The sequence below is a fragment of the Phragmites australis genome, chromosome 21 (genome assembly GCF_958298935.1).
Source record: "Phragmites australis chromosome 21, lpPhrAust1.1, whole genome shotgun sequence".
Lineage (NCBI taxonomy): Eukaryota > Viridiplantae > Streptophyta > Magnoliopsida > Poales > Poaceae > Phragmites > Phragmites australis.
The window spans coordinates 422032-437495 of NC_084941.1; the positions used below are offsets into that span (position 1 = coordinate 422032).

At 47.5% G+C, this 15464-nt stretch overlaps 2 protein-coding genes across 2 annotated transcripts; one reads left to right on the top strand and one right to left on the bottom strand.

The window, feature by feature from the left end:
- Nucleotides 1-277: 277 nt before the first annotated feature.
- On the bottom strand, nt 278-2789 carry LOC133903030 (probable plastid-lipid-associated protein 3, chloroplastic). Its single transcript, XM_062344371.1, has 3 exons — nt 2035-2789; nt 1149-1344; nt 278-743 (listed from the first exon to the last, which is right to left on the bottom strand). Exons 1-3 carry the CDS (start codon nt 2646-2648, stop codon nt 426-428), a joined length of 1128 nt encoding a protein of 375 aa, XP_062200355.1. The 5' UTR covers nt 2649-2789; the 3' UTR covers nt 278-425.
- A 2546-nt stretch (nt 2790-5335) lies between these two features.
- On the top strand, nt 5336-10884 carry LOC133903761 (homeobox-leucine zipper protein ROC3-like). Its single transcript, XM_062345222.1, has 10 exons — nt 5336-5536; nt 5645-5919; nt 6060-6366; nt 6505-7047; nt 7138-7245; nt 7374-7574; nt 7664-7838; nt 8268-8536; nt 8642-8737; nt 9731-10884. The coding sequence occupies exons 1-10, from the start codon at nt 5378-5380 to the stop codon at nt 10169-10171; spliced, it is 2574 nt and encodes an 857-aa protein (XP_062201206.1). The 5' UTR covers nt 5336-5377; the 3' UTR covers nt 10172-10884.
- Nucleotides 10885-15464: the final 4580 nt, after the last annotated feature.

The following is a 15464-nucleotide window of genomic DNA, read 5'->3' on the forward strand; positions in this document are numbered from 1 at the left end:
ATGCCCTTTAAAATTCGTTCAAAATAAGTCTCCCTATATGCCGTGTTAACCCTCACTAAAAGAAAGGCGAAACATTGTGTTGGTTGTTACTGTCGGACTCGCGTAGCTATATTTGAATTTGAAGCATCAGTGACTCGCGGGCATGAACACGCTGGGTAAAAATAGCTCTCCGTGATCAATCAGAACTAAACTCAGAAGACATAAAATATGCTTGGTTGTATCAATCTCAGTTTAACTCTTGAATGACACAAGAATTAGTTGATTTAATACTCGTTGCTGAGATCTCATCACAAAGCATATATCGATGTCAATAAGCTCGTTTAATAGACAGGTACAGAATGTGACACTGTCTTCTATTTAGCTCTGTGCAATTCTGACTTCTGAATAATGATAACTTTCCTTCACCATTGTGACAGATTACAGATTTACAGTTGATCTAGCAAAGGGCTCCCCTCTTTCGCAAGAATGAACAGGCCTCCATCGCCTCTCGAGATCCTGAAGTCTTTGTCCAAGTAGGTTGTCAAGAGCCAGGACCGGCCTCTGTTGTTGCCAGGAATTGGTACCTTGAGGGGTGGCTGCCCAGAAATGGTGCCTGCAATGCTAGCAAATGCTTGCTGCAAAGGGTTCAGCACCTGCTGGACTGGCCCCAGGCTGATCTTTTGCCCAAATATATCAACCTGTTCAGGAAGATCTACTGATGATGATATTGCGGGAGGCAGAAAGCTCCCTTCCTTGAATTGCACCTGCATTAAATCGATCACTCATGTAAGTTTGGCCATGTACACATATCACAAGACAACATAAATGAAAAATGGCGAAGCTAGCAACCGATGAATTATCACAAGAAATATTAACATTGTGAACTGAAGTATCAATTGAAAAGCATGTAATGCATCATAATCTGGCATTGAAAGTAAAACAAAATTATGGTAGCAATCATACTTCTAATGCGCATTCCACATTTCCCGCCAGTACAAAGAACAAATTAGCCAAGGAGCTTAGTGACTGAAATAAATGAACACGGTGGTATGATGGTCCTAATTTAAAAACGGTGAATCGACTGCTGTCGCTGACTTATCTTTATAACGTAATAACAAATCAAACAGAGTACTAGACTAGCATTACATTCAGGGCAATCAGTTCTGTACCTCTATCCTTGATGGACTTTGGACCTCAAAAGAGGCAGTTGCACTGAATGAAAACGAAGCGAATGGAGTCGAAAGGGTTGAAGCATTGCCTATCGTCATGCTTTTAGAGTCAATTTCCTGGGATATCTGCTTTACTTTGACAAAAGGTGTTGCCCCAGCAGCTAGAATAGGCAGAAGCTCAGAATATGCTGTATATCTGCAAGTCAACGATCATACACTATTAATATAGCCATCTTACCTTGAGAGAGGTTGATCGTATCAAGACCGCAAAAAACTAAGTTCATGAAAGGAGTATTAAGAAGCTAGAGAAGTAAAGCACCAACGGACTCAATGATCAGAAGCAGAACATGACATGTGTGTGCGCCCACGCGTGTAGACATGATCATCTAATAACCCTTCATTAGGTATCGAGGGACTTAGTCCTACTTAATTTAAGGTAACACAACATATGGTCCATCTGATGGTTACAAGCATGTGAACCAAAACAATAAATAGGTAAGCACCGGGCAAAATCCTCGCGGACTGGTAAGTCAACGGTTTCTTGCATCCTCGAGAATCCTTCACTATCCATTGAGGCCTAAATGCTTAAGTTACATATCCTTAAATCTCACCCATGTTTCGCTCCCTAATAAGTCTTCTTCACTTGGAGGTTGTACAGATCATATGGCAAAATAAGTTGCTCAGCTTTGAGTACAGAGGACAATCTACTTGTGCAGGTGCATTTCAAGTTAATGGCTCACCCCCAATCACTACAGATTTCATGTTAAACGACATGGCTGATTATTAGCACTTGCAACAGAGATCAATTCATCACCCCCAAATCATCGATCGATCAAGTTGCTAAGAGCGAACAAAGATTACAGGTTCAGGGAAAAACGGAGCTCACATGAGGATCCAGTTGCCGTCGAGGAGGTCTGGCGCCTCGACGGGCGCAGGCGTGGGGTTGGCGGCCTCGAGCTGGGTGACGAGCTCGACGATCTCCCCCCTGACCTCCGTGGACGCCCGGAACCCCAGCTCTGAGCCGTACACCGTGTCTACCAAGCACCGCTTCAGCTCCTCCCTCCCCTCCGCCACCTCATCCTCCTTTGAATCGGCCCCCTCCGCAGCCGCCGGCTCCGGCTCCTTTCCCCATTCGTCGTCGTCGGCAGGGCTAGGCGGGTCCGCGGCGGAGGGCGGCTCGGGCTCGGGTGCCCCCGGCTCGCCCCACTCGTCGACGACGATGGGGCGCGAGTTCCCCGAGGCGGCGTCGCGGCCCCACTCGTCGTCGTCGATGGGCGGGTCCGGCTGCGAGGGGGGCTCGGGCGGCCCGGGCGGAGAGCGCTCGCCCCACTCGTCGGGGATACCCCCCTCGAGGCCCCGCCCTGCGGCCCCCGGCGTGCGGCGGAGACGAGGGCCGAGGCGCAGGGGGCGGGAGCTGAGGCCGTGGGCTAGGCGGGCGGCGGAGGTAGGGTGGGGAGACAGAAGGGGGAGGAGGGAGGCGGCGAAGAGGGGAGGAGCCATTCGATCCCTTGGCTTTGCTTGCTTGGCTCTCGGTGGGGATTGGGGAAGGGAAGAGGTGCTGCCTGCTACGTTTGCCTGGCCGTGGCGGCCCGACGAGGGAGGGCGAGTGAGTGAGCCCGCACCGCAACCGCAACAGCAGCAGCGAAGAAAAGAAGAAGACACGCCACGTGCTTGTCAACGGCTGCCGGTTGGGATAATATTTTTTCCTGGGCCTGGCCCAGCATTGTTGCCAGATTGACTTTCTATGGGCCTTTTCAATAGGAGAGGAACGAATGGAATTTTGGGCCGAAAAGAGTAGCAACCATCATCGATCCATGCATGTAATGGTGGATTTACACCACGTTTGGTTCATTGGGCTTTTGCTACTCGCAAGCAGAAAAAAAAAAAGTGAATCAAACCGTTCGTTTTTGAAAATTGTTTCTGAGAAGTAGTAAATCGTGGGAAATATTTAGTTAACACGGGGAAAGGTTGATATAGGCGTGTAAAGGACATAATTTGGAACAACTTTCTCAATTGGCACCAAAAAGTAACAAGGGGTCTCGTATGGGCGTTGTGGGCACATGCACTGGTCTAGACCGCGCCTGTATACATCTCTATGCCTAACAGAACATCTTCTATAAAAAGAGGAGGCCACCATTTCATGAGACATCATCCAGGGAAGGCACCAGGGGCGGCTAGAGCAAGAATCTGAAGGCATCCGACATCCACACCTCGGATCCACGAAACCCTATAGAGTCTTTGAGAGATCATTAGTAGTGTTAGAGTCGAGATTGAGAGATCAAGATACATTGTAACTTCACCTTTGAATCTATTTGCATTAGTACACTTCTCGTCGTTTATTCAAGGGAAGTCCTCCGTTCGTTCCATTTGCAGATAGTAGTTGCTGTATTAAAAACTAAAGAACTAAGTTGCTATTGTGAATTAGTTATAAATTGCTTTGCACGGGCTGTCGACCAGTCAAGATTAATTTATCTAGCTAGAGAAAAGAAAAGATAATCTTATAGTATTTACTAATTGGAGGCTCCTTTTGGTGCTTTCACGTTAATCTAAGAAAATCTTAGAAGTTCTCGTAAAAAAACAAAATATCCAACCGTCGAATTAATTAATTGACTAACTGTAACCATGGATCAACAATCAGACGAAACAACATAAAAGATTAAAAAACAAATCATAGAATCCAGTCCCAAGATTACTTCTTGTCTTGCCTTTCCTTCCCTTTTTGTTGTAGATATTATTTGTCCAACAAGGTTACGTTAACAAACTCTAATTTAGTTATGTTAGCAATCAACACACTTTTTCAAATCAATTATAAGCAAACATTACAAAATTAAAACATCGCAAAAATATTACGGATTATCACACAAAAATAATATCAAAGAATTTATAATGTATTTCAAAAAAATAATATAAGATACGGTGACGACATTAAAAATAATAATAATTTTAAAAAATCAAGAAACAAATAAAAATCAATTTGCATAACACATAAAATGAAAATTATAAATTAGATCTATTCACAAATAATAAACATGATTCCAATATTATGAACAAAAATTATATTTATATTTTACATTCTAATATTTATATATAAATAGTTGATGTATCTTAGTATACAAACATTATTAATATAAATATTATAATTTAACTGTAAGCTAAATTTAGATACGCTAGTAGTCCTATAAATATATGCATGCATGGCCGGTGATGTCGTTGCTTGCTGCCTCACACCTCGCCTAATGAAGAAGATAAGAAGAAGATATGGTACGTGTGATCTCGCGCATTGGTTGCTTAGCATCGCATGCGCAGTAGCAGCAGTAGAAGATATGATACGATTACGATCCTTTCCCTGGTGCCATTACTCTTCCTCGACGCGGTTTCGCTTTCGCCACAGGACGGCTGGCCCCGGCCCCGGCCCCGATCTCTCCACGACCGAGGCATGCAGCCCAGGCCGGTCACGGCAGCTCCGGCGACCGGCGTTACTGTGCCCGTGCGCCAGCCAAGTTATGGCGCGCATTTACTGCCTGCCCTTCCTTCACCCCCGCTGTACTGTAATGCACTCCCTAATTACCGCATTTATTATTATTTGTACCACCCGCCCACGATCCGCTCCAAGTGCCCCTCGCCTCTCTCCTCCGACGAGACGGGGCCGCGGAAGGCAAGGCAGAAGAGGAAGACAGTGAGTGCACAGCAGCAACGTCTCCTCCGACGAGAGAGCACATGCACAGAGGAAGCAAGCGTTTCATTTCGATTCGAGGTAGAAGAAGACCACTACCACGTCTTGTTCGTCTTCAACCTCGCGTCGCGTTGGCTCGAGGTGGTTGAGCACGCGACGCTAGTAGCATTGAAGAGAAGAGGAGGGGAGGAGGAAGAGGAAGCAGCGGGTACACGGAGGCACACAACAACCGACAGGGTATTTACTGACTCCATTTACTCCCCCCGCCCTGCTTGTCTCCATCCTTTCACCATTCATCCATCCTTTCACCATTCACCCATCCGTCTCCCCCTCTTCTCTTCTCTTCTCCTTCCTTTCCTGCCCAGCTCGATAAATCTGCTTCCTCTTCTCCTGTACCTTCCCTCCCATGCTTCGTCTTGGATTTTACTAATTACTTTCTTCTATTGGGGACACGCTGCCGGCTAATCTGCCGGTCGACCAAGAGGAGGAGTTAATAATTCTTTCTTTCCTTCTTTCTTGATCGGTTAATCTGCCGGTCGAGCAAGGAAAACAAAGGATGTTTGGGGACTGCCAGGTCCTGTCCTCGATGGCCGGGGCCTCCTCCTCGGCCGACGCGCTCTTCATCCCCAACCCTGGCGCACTTGCCGGCTTCATGTCCTCCTCCGTCGCCGCCGCCATGCCCTTACACCACTTCTCCACCGCCGCCGTAATCCCTGTGAGTACTCCGATCCGCGTGGTCTTGCTGCTTTCATTTGTGTGCGTGTGCAAGAAAGGAAAAATGTCTTCTTTCTTTGAGTCTCAACTGATGTGTGTGCGTGTGCAGAAGGAGGAGGGCGGCGTGATGGGCGCGCTCCAGTTGGCCAAGGACGAGGAGATGGAGCTGGAGATGGACATGGAGCTCAGCGGCGGCTCCGGGAGCGGCCACCTGGACGGCCTGCTCAGCTTCGCCGATGTGGACGACGACCGGCCGGAGCAGAAGCCGCAGCACGGCGGCCTCGACCTGCAGCCGGCGAACGGCGGCCAGCAACAGTTGGTTGTCAACGGCAAGAAGAAGCGTTACCACCGCCACACGGCGCACCAGATCCAGCAGATGGAAGCGTAAGAACCATCATCTTGGTTCTTAACCATGCATTCTTTATGCATCTCATGATCTGGCTTACCTTGCATTGTCCCGGCCCGCAAATTAATAAACTAAATCTGATGGATGCATCGATGATCGAGCTGCTTCCTGCTTGCAGGATGTTCAAGGAGTGCCCACACCCGGACGACAAGCAGCGGCTGAAGCTGAGCCAGGAGCTGGGGCTCAAGCCCCGGCAGGTCAAGTTCTGGTTCCAGAACCGCCGCACGCAGATGAAGGCGCAGCAGGACCGGGCGGACAACGTGCTCCTCCGCGCCGAGAACGAGAACCTCAAGAGCGAGAACTACCGCCTGCAGGCCGCCATCCGCAACGTCGTCTGCCCCAACTGCGGCCACGCCGCCGTCCTCGGCGAGATGTCCTACGAGGAGCAGCACCTCCGCATAGAGAACGCAAGGCTCAAGGACGAGGTCCGTGCCCCTCCCTACCTACTCAGCTCGATCGCTTAAACCCAAAGCACTGCATGGAATGCAAAAATCTTGGTCGAGCAAGTACTTTTTTTAAAAAAAAATTGTGATTCGGACCAGCACTGTGCATTGTGCATGTAGCTCGACCGCCTGGCGTGCATCGCCACTCGGTACGGCGGAGGCCGCCAGCCGAGCCTGTCGGCGTCCGCACTGGGCTGCTTATCGGCGCCGCCGCCGGTGTTGATGCCGCCGCTCGACCTCGACATGAGCGCCTACTCGCGCCATTTCACCGATCAGTCTCCGGTCATGGGCTGCGGCGATCTCATCCAGCCCGTCCTCGCGTCGCCGCAGCAGATCACCGAGCACCATGCCACGGCATCGTACATGAGCGCGCTGGCGCCCGTCCAGGAGCAGGACAGGCAGCTGGTGCTCGACCTGGCCGCCACGGCGGCCGACACCCTCGCCAAGATGTGCCGCACCGGCGAGCCGCTCTGGGTGCGCCGCCGCGGCGCGAGCTCCGAGGTCATGGCGGCCGAAGAGCACGCGCGGATGTTCAGCTGGACGGTCGACGGCGGGAAGCAGGGCGGAGCTTCAGCGGCTGCCGCGGCCAGGACTGAGGGGTCGCGGGACAGCGCGGTGATCATCATGAACAGCATCACGCTGGTCGATGCCTTCCTCGATGCAGTGAGTAGTGCTCGCTCAGTTTATTAATTTGATCCACTTTATTCCTCAAATTAAGCAACTAAGTACGTAATTGTGTTGTGTTTATGGCAGAACAAGTGGATGGAGCTGTTCCCGTGGATCGTTTCCAAGGCAAGAACCATTCAGGTGATAAGCCATGGAGCTGCTTCTGGCCACCTGGGCAGTGGATCTCTCCTCTTGGTAACTCAGCTCTCATCTCATGATCGATTAACTAAACTCGATCGATCGATACCTTTTTAATGCATGTAACATGTGAAGATTCAGACTGGACTGGGATTGATTGGATTGCGTTGAATATAATGTAACAGATGCAGGCGGAGGTGCAGTTCCCGTCTCCTCTGGTGCCGGCGCGCGAGGTGGTGTTCTTCCGGTACTGCGTGCACAACGGCGACGAGGGCACCTGGTCCGTCGTGGACTTCCCGGCGGAGCTGGAGACCTCGTCGGTGGTCAAGTGCCGGAGGCGCCCCTCCGGCTGCATGATCCAGGACATGCCCAATGGCTATTCAAGGGTAAGCATGACGACACTTGTACAAGAGTGCATGGCATGCATGAGGCCTAGTCAGCACGTACTGGGATGACACGTGTACTTTGCATGCAGGTGGTGTGGGTGGAGCACATGGAGATGGTGGGGGAGGAGAAGCCGCTGCACCAGGTGTTGAAGGACTACGTCGCCGGCGCCGGCGCCTTCGGGGCCACGCGCTGGGTCTCCCTCCTCCAGCGCCAGTGCGAGCGCCTCGCCAGCGAGCTCGCCCGCAACATCTCCGACGTCGGAGGTATCTCTTGTATCGCGCTGCAGCTGCACTTCCCAGTCCACCACCTGTGCAAATTGCGTATATATTCCACTAGATTGCTGGTACTAATTGCGTCATTTGCTCATCCTGCGTGCGTGCCGCTTCAGAGCTTTGATTCCAAGCTTTAATTTATCCAAACGCATAGATCATGCCATCTGCTTGTATGATTCTAGTCTGCGCCACCTTGACCTTGCATGTCAACTGTTTGACCTTTTACCTCAGAGGGATCATTCATAATAATCTGTTTTGGAAGGAAATGTGTTGCAGCATATGAATACACGCCATTTAGGACCTTTTATCGGTTATGCTAATTACAACAATCAAGTGTTGCGTGCATTCTGAGTGACAACATTAATTCATCAATCCTGACAAAGTCAAGTTTTTTCACTTTCCTTACTTTGTGATTCCAAGTGATCCGCACCCCAGAGGCGAGAACAAATATGATGAAGCTGTCGCAACGGATGATCACCACTTTCTGTGCCAACATCAGCGCTTCTGGGAGCCAATCATGGACTGCACTCTCGGAGTCTACAGAGGACACGATCAGGGTCACTACCCGGAAGAACACCGATCCAGGGCAGCCCAGCGGTGTCATCCTGACTGCTGTCTCCACAAGTTGGCTTCCTTTCAGCCATCAGCAGGTCTTCGAGCTTCTTGCGGATGAACAGCAGCGCTGTCAGGTAGTTTCTGCATTACATGATGGGTTGTTGTTTGGCTACTTAGTTTCAGTTGCAACCTCCGATAGTTTGATTTCATTTGCCTTGATGGATGTTTTGCTTTTGTAGCTTGAGATTTTGTCAAACGGGGGCTCACTTCATGAGGTGGCACATATTGCAAATGGATCACATCCAAGGAATTGCATTTCTCTTCTCCGCATTAATGTGAGTACCTTTTCTCCACTTCTGAATGTTGGAGCTTGTTACTCGTTGTTCTCATAATTGAACAATAAGAGTTTAGAGTTTATGCACGCTGATATTATGAAGCTAATTTCCTGCTGCAAGAGCATAATAACATTAAGTAGGCTCTATTCTGGTGCTTATCAATGCATAACACTTCTGTTAAAACGAACAGACACAATGAGTTAGTTCTTAAATGCTACTGATCAGCTCTTACATTGTTAACTGTTAAAGATACGAATATGTGAATATTGTCCATGAAAGAAACATGTCAATATACAAGCATACAGTATTTATGACTTGTACAGAAAACTGTCAAAAAGGAAGCAAAAATTGTAATTGCTCACTGCTACTGACTTACTGCAGTAACTGTACTCTGGCCAAGAACTGTTGTTCATTTCAATGGTTCTACAAGAACTTACTATTTGCTACGATTGCCAAGGACAAGAAATTAAACACCGGTTACTTGAGCTGTACAGTACTCAAGATGCCACAATAAATGAGATTTGATGGATCTAGGCTTAAGCACATGCATCACTGCAGTTTTCCTACCAAAAATTTGGTTCCATGTGCTGTCAATAGTAACATTTCATCTGGAAATAAAGGAAATATTTGTGCATGGATGTTATCGGACTGAAATTGCTCTTCCATTTACTTCCTACAATTCAATTCTAAGTTTCCTCTATTATGGCATCAGCCCATGCAAATCATATGCTTGGAATTTTATAATCTGAATGGATCTTGTATTTTCATCTGACACTTAGTACATGCTTACCTCCCCTGATAGTCATAAAAAAACATGAATAAACTGTTGAGGATGGTTTCTATTCATCTTTCTTGTGAGTAAAACTAAAAGTATAGTCTTTAATTATCTTTTTCATTTATTCTAGAATATCCTGAAGAACTAACTATCTTTGTATTAAGTAGGTACTTTCATGAATTTTCAATAATTGACATTTTTGCAACTGAAAACCACAGGCTGCAAGCAACTCGTCACAGAATGTGGAGCTCCTGATGCAGGAGAGCAGCACCCACCCTGATGGTGGAAGCCTTGTGGTGTTTGCGACTGTGGATGTCGATGCCATCCAAGTGACGATGAGCGGCGAGGACCCTTCGTACATTCCTCTCCTCCCCCTGGGATTTGCCATCTTCCCAGCCACCAACCCTTCGCCTGCAGCAACTAGCGCAAATTCTGGCAACGGCGATAGCAGCCCAGGTAACGCAGATGAGCCCGCCAGTGGCTGCCTCCTCACCGTCGGCATGCAGGTGCTGGCCAGTGCCGTGCCTTCAGCGAAGCTCAACCTCTCAAGTGTCACTGCAATCAACAACCATGTCTGCAATGCCATTCACAAGATTACAACCGCACTCAAAGGTCCTGGAGCAAGCCGGGCTGAGCCGGCGCCTGCAGGGTCCGACTAGTTGCAAGAATGTCTGTGTGGGAACGGAGGAGAGCAGATTAACGCAGACCAAAATGCCTTTCAAGTCCAGTTAGTTTTGCTACTTGCTAACATCTCAGGTTTTCTGTCAGCTCAGGTACAAGGGAGGATTTGACAAGAACCCGAAACTAACACATGAAAAAAATTCAAAACTCCTCTCTTTCCCGCCATGCGGTTCTCAAAATGACAAAAATACCCCCAACAAACACTGGGGGCATTTTGATCATTTTGGGAAGCTAGTGCTATTTACAACTAGAAAGGGTCTTGTCAAGATCTCACTTGCACCGCCTGAATCACAACACCGGGCATTTTGGTGATGCGGTTCTTGCTGTTCTCTGTTCTCTTCCTCAGATGTGAAGGTCGGCTTCGGTATGCTTCTTTGATTTTTGTAATAATAAGCTGGAAGAAGAAGAAGAAGACTTAGTTTGCGCGTATGATTCGTAGTAGACTTTGTATAAGTTGTGTTAGCTTAAAGACCTGAGGAGATTGTAGGAGAGGAGAAGGTGTGAGAGGAGGAGTCAAGAGCGAACCAGTTGTGACCCTTCCCAGCAGAGAAGGGTCTTGGTTCGGGAATTGACTTGTTCCCTCTGTGCACTGCATTTGTCAATCTGTAACCTGCATGTTTATGTTATGTTGCTCCCTAGTTATTACATTGGAAATCTTCATGGTTGCTTAGTTTCATGCAGTTTGCTGCTCTTCTCTCTTCTCTGGTTGTTGAAGTGGAGTGAATGTGTGTGGTGCCCTTTTGTTTTTTGTGTCGACCTCACATAATCTGTGCAGGGACTTGAATGCCCTGCCTTTTTGCTGCGCCATGGCATTGGATCCCATCCCCTTGCCTTTCTTTCTTCCTTTCTTTGCTTGAGATGATCTGACATGCTGCTACTGTAGAGTGTGGAGGGCCAGCCAATTTTTGAGCTGCAATGCAGTGCAGTAGCTGCTGCTGCTGCTGCTTATTTATTCGTATGTACTATGCATGGAGATGATGGGGATGCTGTGTCTGGTGAATTGGTCAGTAGTTGGGGAGATGCCCTTGTAAATAACCCTAGCAGCTCCTTTTCCTATCTACTAATGGCTGTGCCTTGTGTTTTCTTGAGCAACATTGCTTGCTTTTTTGTGTTTAGTTGGCTGTCTGGCTGCCATTCATGTGATGTAGCATGTTTTATCTGGATCAGGAATTCCTATCTATTCGTTCAGCTGGCCTTTGGAGTTGTGACTGTGACAGCAGATATAGATGTTTTTGCTTGTTTACTTCAATCGTCTTCTGTCAACAAAAGGTGAGACCTGAGTAATTGAACGAAATAGAGCAAGCTGCATTTGCTAGCATATGCTGTTGTTAAGGCAGAAAGCCTTGCTTGGGACATTAGTTTTAAGGAAGGAATAAGTTTGTCTCAGTTTAATTGTGGTCCCTCAACTTTAAAACCAAACACAACAAGTCCCTTATGTATTGATACCAGTCCCTACTAGAGAAATCAACATTAACGACAAGACATGTGGTCGGTAAAAGTTTTTAACGACCACAAAAATGTGGTTGTGCATGGTCATTCCCATCGTTAATTTTTACACATACTTGAAAAGATAACGAAATTAACAGTTAGCTATATGCAGTAACTATGAAGGTTGTGGTTTCAGATATATCATCTGTAGACTGACAAACTCAAGATTTTCATTCAGGTTTACTGCTGTAGCAACTATACAAGAATTGTAAAGCAAAACATTTAATACTAAAGGAACAATGGCTGATGTGCAATGACAACTGAACTCAGGCAAGCTACTTAGTTGTAACATAAATGAGATTAAGTAAAAGATGTGCAATGATAATGACAAACTGAGATACATTATGCTGTCCTGACGCAAGTACTGTCAAATAGGACCCCTTTCCTTGACGCGTAGAACTAAGATCTATATGTTGATCAAGAGAAATCAGTGCTTCATGGTTAAAGCTTATAAGCACCTGCATGAGACACTCAACCTGAGGTAAACATACCTTCATTATCTCTGAATGTATGTATGTATCATGTTCCTCTATAAGCACAAGAATTAGCATCTTACACCGTGATGTCCACAACGAAAGCAGAAGAATTAGCAAACCTTCGGAAGCAACTATACCTAAGCTGAAAATGGACATAAAAGCCCAAACACTAAAGGGAGCAAATACAAACATCGTTATGATATTCTTCACTTTGATGACCTCCAGCCCAAAAATTTCTCATGGAGTATCTCAGTATATGCATGCAGGAAACAAAAAAATTGTCTGAATAGAATATATGAAGTGAAGTGTACATAGTATGTCTGCCCAGCCTGTGCAAAGCTATTTTTACCAAACATTAAAAGAAACGGTCAACTCCGATTCAGCTAAGCTGCGACTTATCTAACCAATGTGAGCACTTCTGCGTTATGCATGCTGCACTGCACACAACCAAAAACTTCAGCTGCTTTCTGTCAGAGCTTCAAACTTGAGCGCGCCGGACCTGGGCCGTCACCCACCCCTGATCTTCCCATCGTCGCTAGCCAGTTGCGTCCGTCGCTAGGGTTCTATAGACAGTTTGGAAATCGAGAGCTCTCCCTAACTTGATTTTGTTAAAATACTTCTGTAAAACCACAAAAGTAGCCTTTTTGTCAATTTTTGGGGAAGCTTTGTTACAGAAGAGTAAAGATTTGTCCAATTTCTTTCTCCCTGTTTCATGTTACTCGAACAATGTACTAGTAGTGAGGTAGGGCAGTTCAATCCTGACGATTAGGAGCAGAAATTGAATGCCATCTCAGACAGGGCCGATCCTGACATTTTAGGGACCCTGGACGAGATAAGAATGGCGACCCTTTATTCTAAAACATACAATAATATTGATATTTTAGCACCAGTACTAATCTTCAATGCATGGTGAAAGTTTTGTGCATCTTTTATTGCACGTCTTTGGATGTTGCAAATGTTATTCTCTGATATTGCAAACCATGTTTTCCGATGCGCTTTGGAGCAAAAAATTCCCATTAAACATCCAACGCTAGCAGCACCCTTTAGATAAGGAACAAAAGTGTTTGGGGATAACCCAATAGCTTAGGAATAAACCTATGTAATGATTCTAGTACCACCATTCCATTTCTCTCTGGTTGGAAAGTCTGTCCCAAAACCGATCCTAAGGGGGCGTTGCTACGGAGTGAAGACCGCCGCTGCCACATGGTCCACGCCGAAATCAGGTAGCTGTCAAACCCTAATGGCCTCATCGGGATCAGGTCGGTCCTCAGGCTTCCACTAATAATGTCGGTGTTTATAATTGGGGCTAATGATCACGTTTAGGAGCTTACACAAGGAACTCAGTTTCTCATCAGAAACTATGTTGTTACAGGCTACTAGCATAAACAACCACATTTCAGTTTCTTGCCAGAGACTGTGTTTATTAGGGATTTCAGTTTAGGCCTTTTCCTGTCCAGATTCGTTGAACTATCCTATCTGCCGTTCTGAACAATTGCATACACTTGTCACCACGTCAATTTTATGCAGACATCAACAGACATGCGAGAAATTCAGTTTCTTGTCAGAAATTCAGTGAACTGCTACGTACGTAAGTTTCTACATGGTTCGTAGGAAACAGACAGCATGGGAAATGGCACTGTGATCAGGATGGACATGATCCTCTTGGACGGCATCTGCAGCTTCGAGACGCTCCGGCTCCTCCCCACCGGCGGCCGAAGCCACTGGTGGGGCACTTGCTCTGGGCAGCTGCCGTTTGGGGGCCGCGCGCTGTACGTGCCGGAGCTCGATTCAGTCATCGGCCTCACCAGCGAGACTCGGCTCCCCTGTGCACGTGCAACTGGGACACCGCCGGTGATGTGGCACGTGTGGAAGGAGGCATTCCCGACGGCCACCATCCGGCCTCGAGGTCGAGGGCAGATTTTGCATCTGCAGGCCCATGAGCAGCCGGCTCCTTCTTGGTAGTTGTTGAGGTGAAGCGCTTGCCTAATGGTAATGGGGGGAGCTTCAGTTGGCCAAGCGCGGGAAGATGAGCGGACCCACCAGTCATTGGCAGGAGCGGCTGGGTGCATGCACCCCCTGGATCGCGTTGAGGGGAAGCAAGGAGCTGCGCGGCCTTCAATTCCTTCCCGCCATCGTCCTCTCCGCCTCTAGCTGCTATTTATACACGCTTCGATCCCTCCCCTCCCGTCCAGGCATCCATTGCCAGCCACCCACTGCCCAACCGCATGCCCATGAGCCCCACATCGCCGCGGCAGCCCGGCACCGGCGGGGCGCGACATGGACTCGCCGCGTTCAAGGTCCACAGGGACTCCCACAACATACACAAGCAGGCCATGTCACCCTCGTCTTCCACCGTCAGTCGTGTCGTCGTCCTCCAACGGCAACAACAGCCACCGGCCGTCGCCGGCACCGAGACAGAAGCAGCCGGTGATCATCAACACGCACTCGCCCAAGGTGATCCGCACCAACCCACGCGACTTCATATCCCTCGTCCAAAAACTCACCGGCCTCGACAGCCCCGGCCCCCAGCTGGCGTGCAACGGAGCTTCTTTTTTAATAACATTATTTTATTAGATAATGATAAAAATAATAGCTAAAATTCGATATTTATATAAATAAGTATATATCAGCACACGGAGTGTCAATTAATAACCTGTCGGCACTCCACGTGCCAACATCCTACGTGGCAGTGGATGTGCCGATATGTCATGCGTCCCGTAGACGATGTTTAAAGAAAAATTCATAATTTTTTCATATGATTTTGGGTGGATATGATATTTATATAAACAATTGTACATCTCGACGAGAACTATAATATTGTATAATATTGTAGTTGAACAATTTTTCATTTAAATCCGTTTATATGCCAAAAAAGTGATTATAAATCTGCAACGTTGTAGATCTCATCGATACACAATTTTCATATAAATATCATCTTCGTTCACGATCATATGAAAAATTATAACTTTTTTTAATATCGTTTGCAGGATGATGCGGCCTGGCTGGGCAAAAACTTGCTATCGTCAGGCTGCAGCGCACATGCTACTCAGGGTGAGTTTACACGTGTAGCTTGCCGATCTGATCTCACACTATTTTGCATTTGGCTGTAACCTTGTTTTTTTTTTATTCTTCACCACTGAATACAGTTGTAGTATCTGAACATGAACGCGCGAACTTACCCCACACACACGCACGCACGCAACCCCCACACACACACCTAACGCACGTACATACTAGTCCTACACCTACACGCAGCTTGAAGAAAGCGTCCATCTGGAGATCACCGGAATCCATCGAGAATTCCGTA

Coding starts and splice junctions, on each gene's coding strand:
- LOC133903761 (XM_062345222.1), top strand. CDS start 5,378: ATGTTTGGGGACTGCCAGGTCCTGTCCTCGATGGCCGGGGCCTCCTCC. Junction 5,537..5,644: donor CCACCGCCGCCGTAATCCCT/GTGAGTACTCCG, acceptor GTGCGTGTGCAG/AAGGAGGAGGGCGGCGTGAT. Junction 8,738..9,730: donor TTTCTCTTCTCCGCATTAAT/GTGAGTACCTTT, acceptor TGAAAACCACAG/GCTGCAAGCAACTCGTCACA.
- LOC133903030 (XM_062344371.1), bottom strand. CDS start 2,648: ATGGCTCCTCCCCTCTTCGCCGCCTCCCTCCTCCCCCTTCTGTCTCCC. Junction 1,345..2,034: donor GACGGCAACTGGATCCTCAT/GTGAGCTCCGTT, acceptor GTTGACTTGCAG/ATATACAGCATATTCTGAGC. Junction 744..1,148: donor AAAGTCCATCAAGGATAGAG/GTACAGAACTGA, acceptor GATTTAATGCAG/GTGCAATTCAAGGAAGGGAG.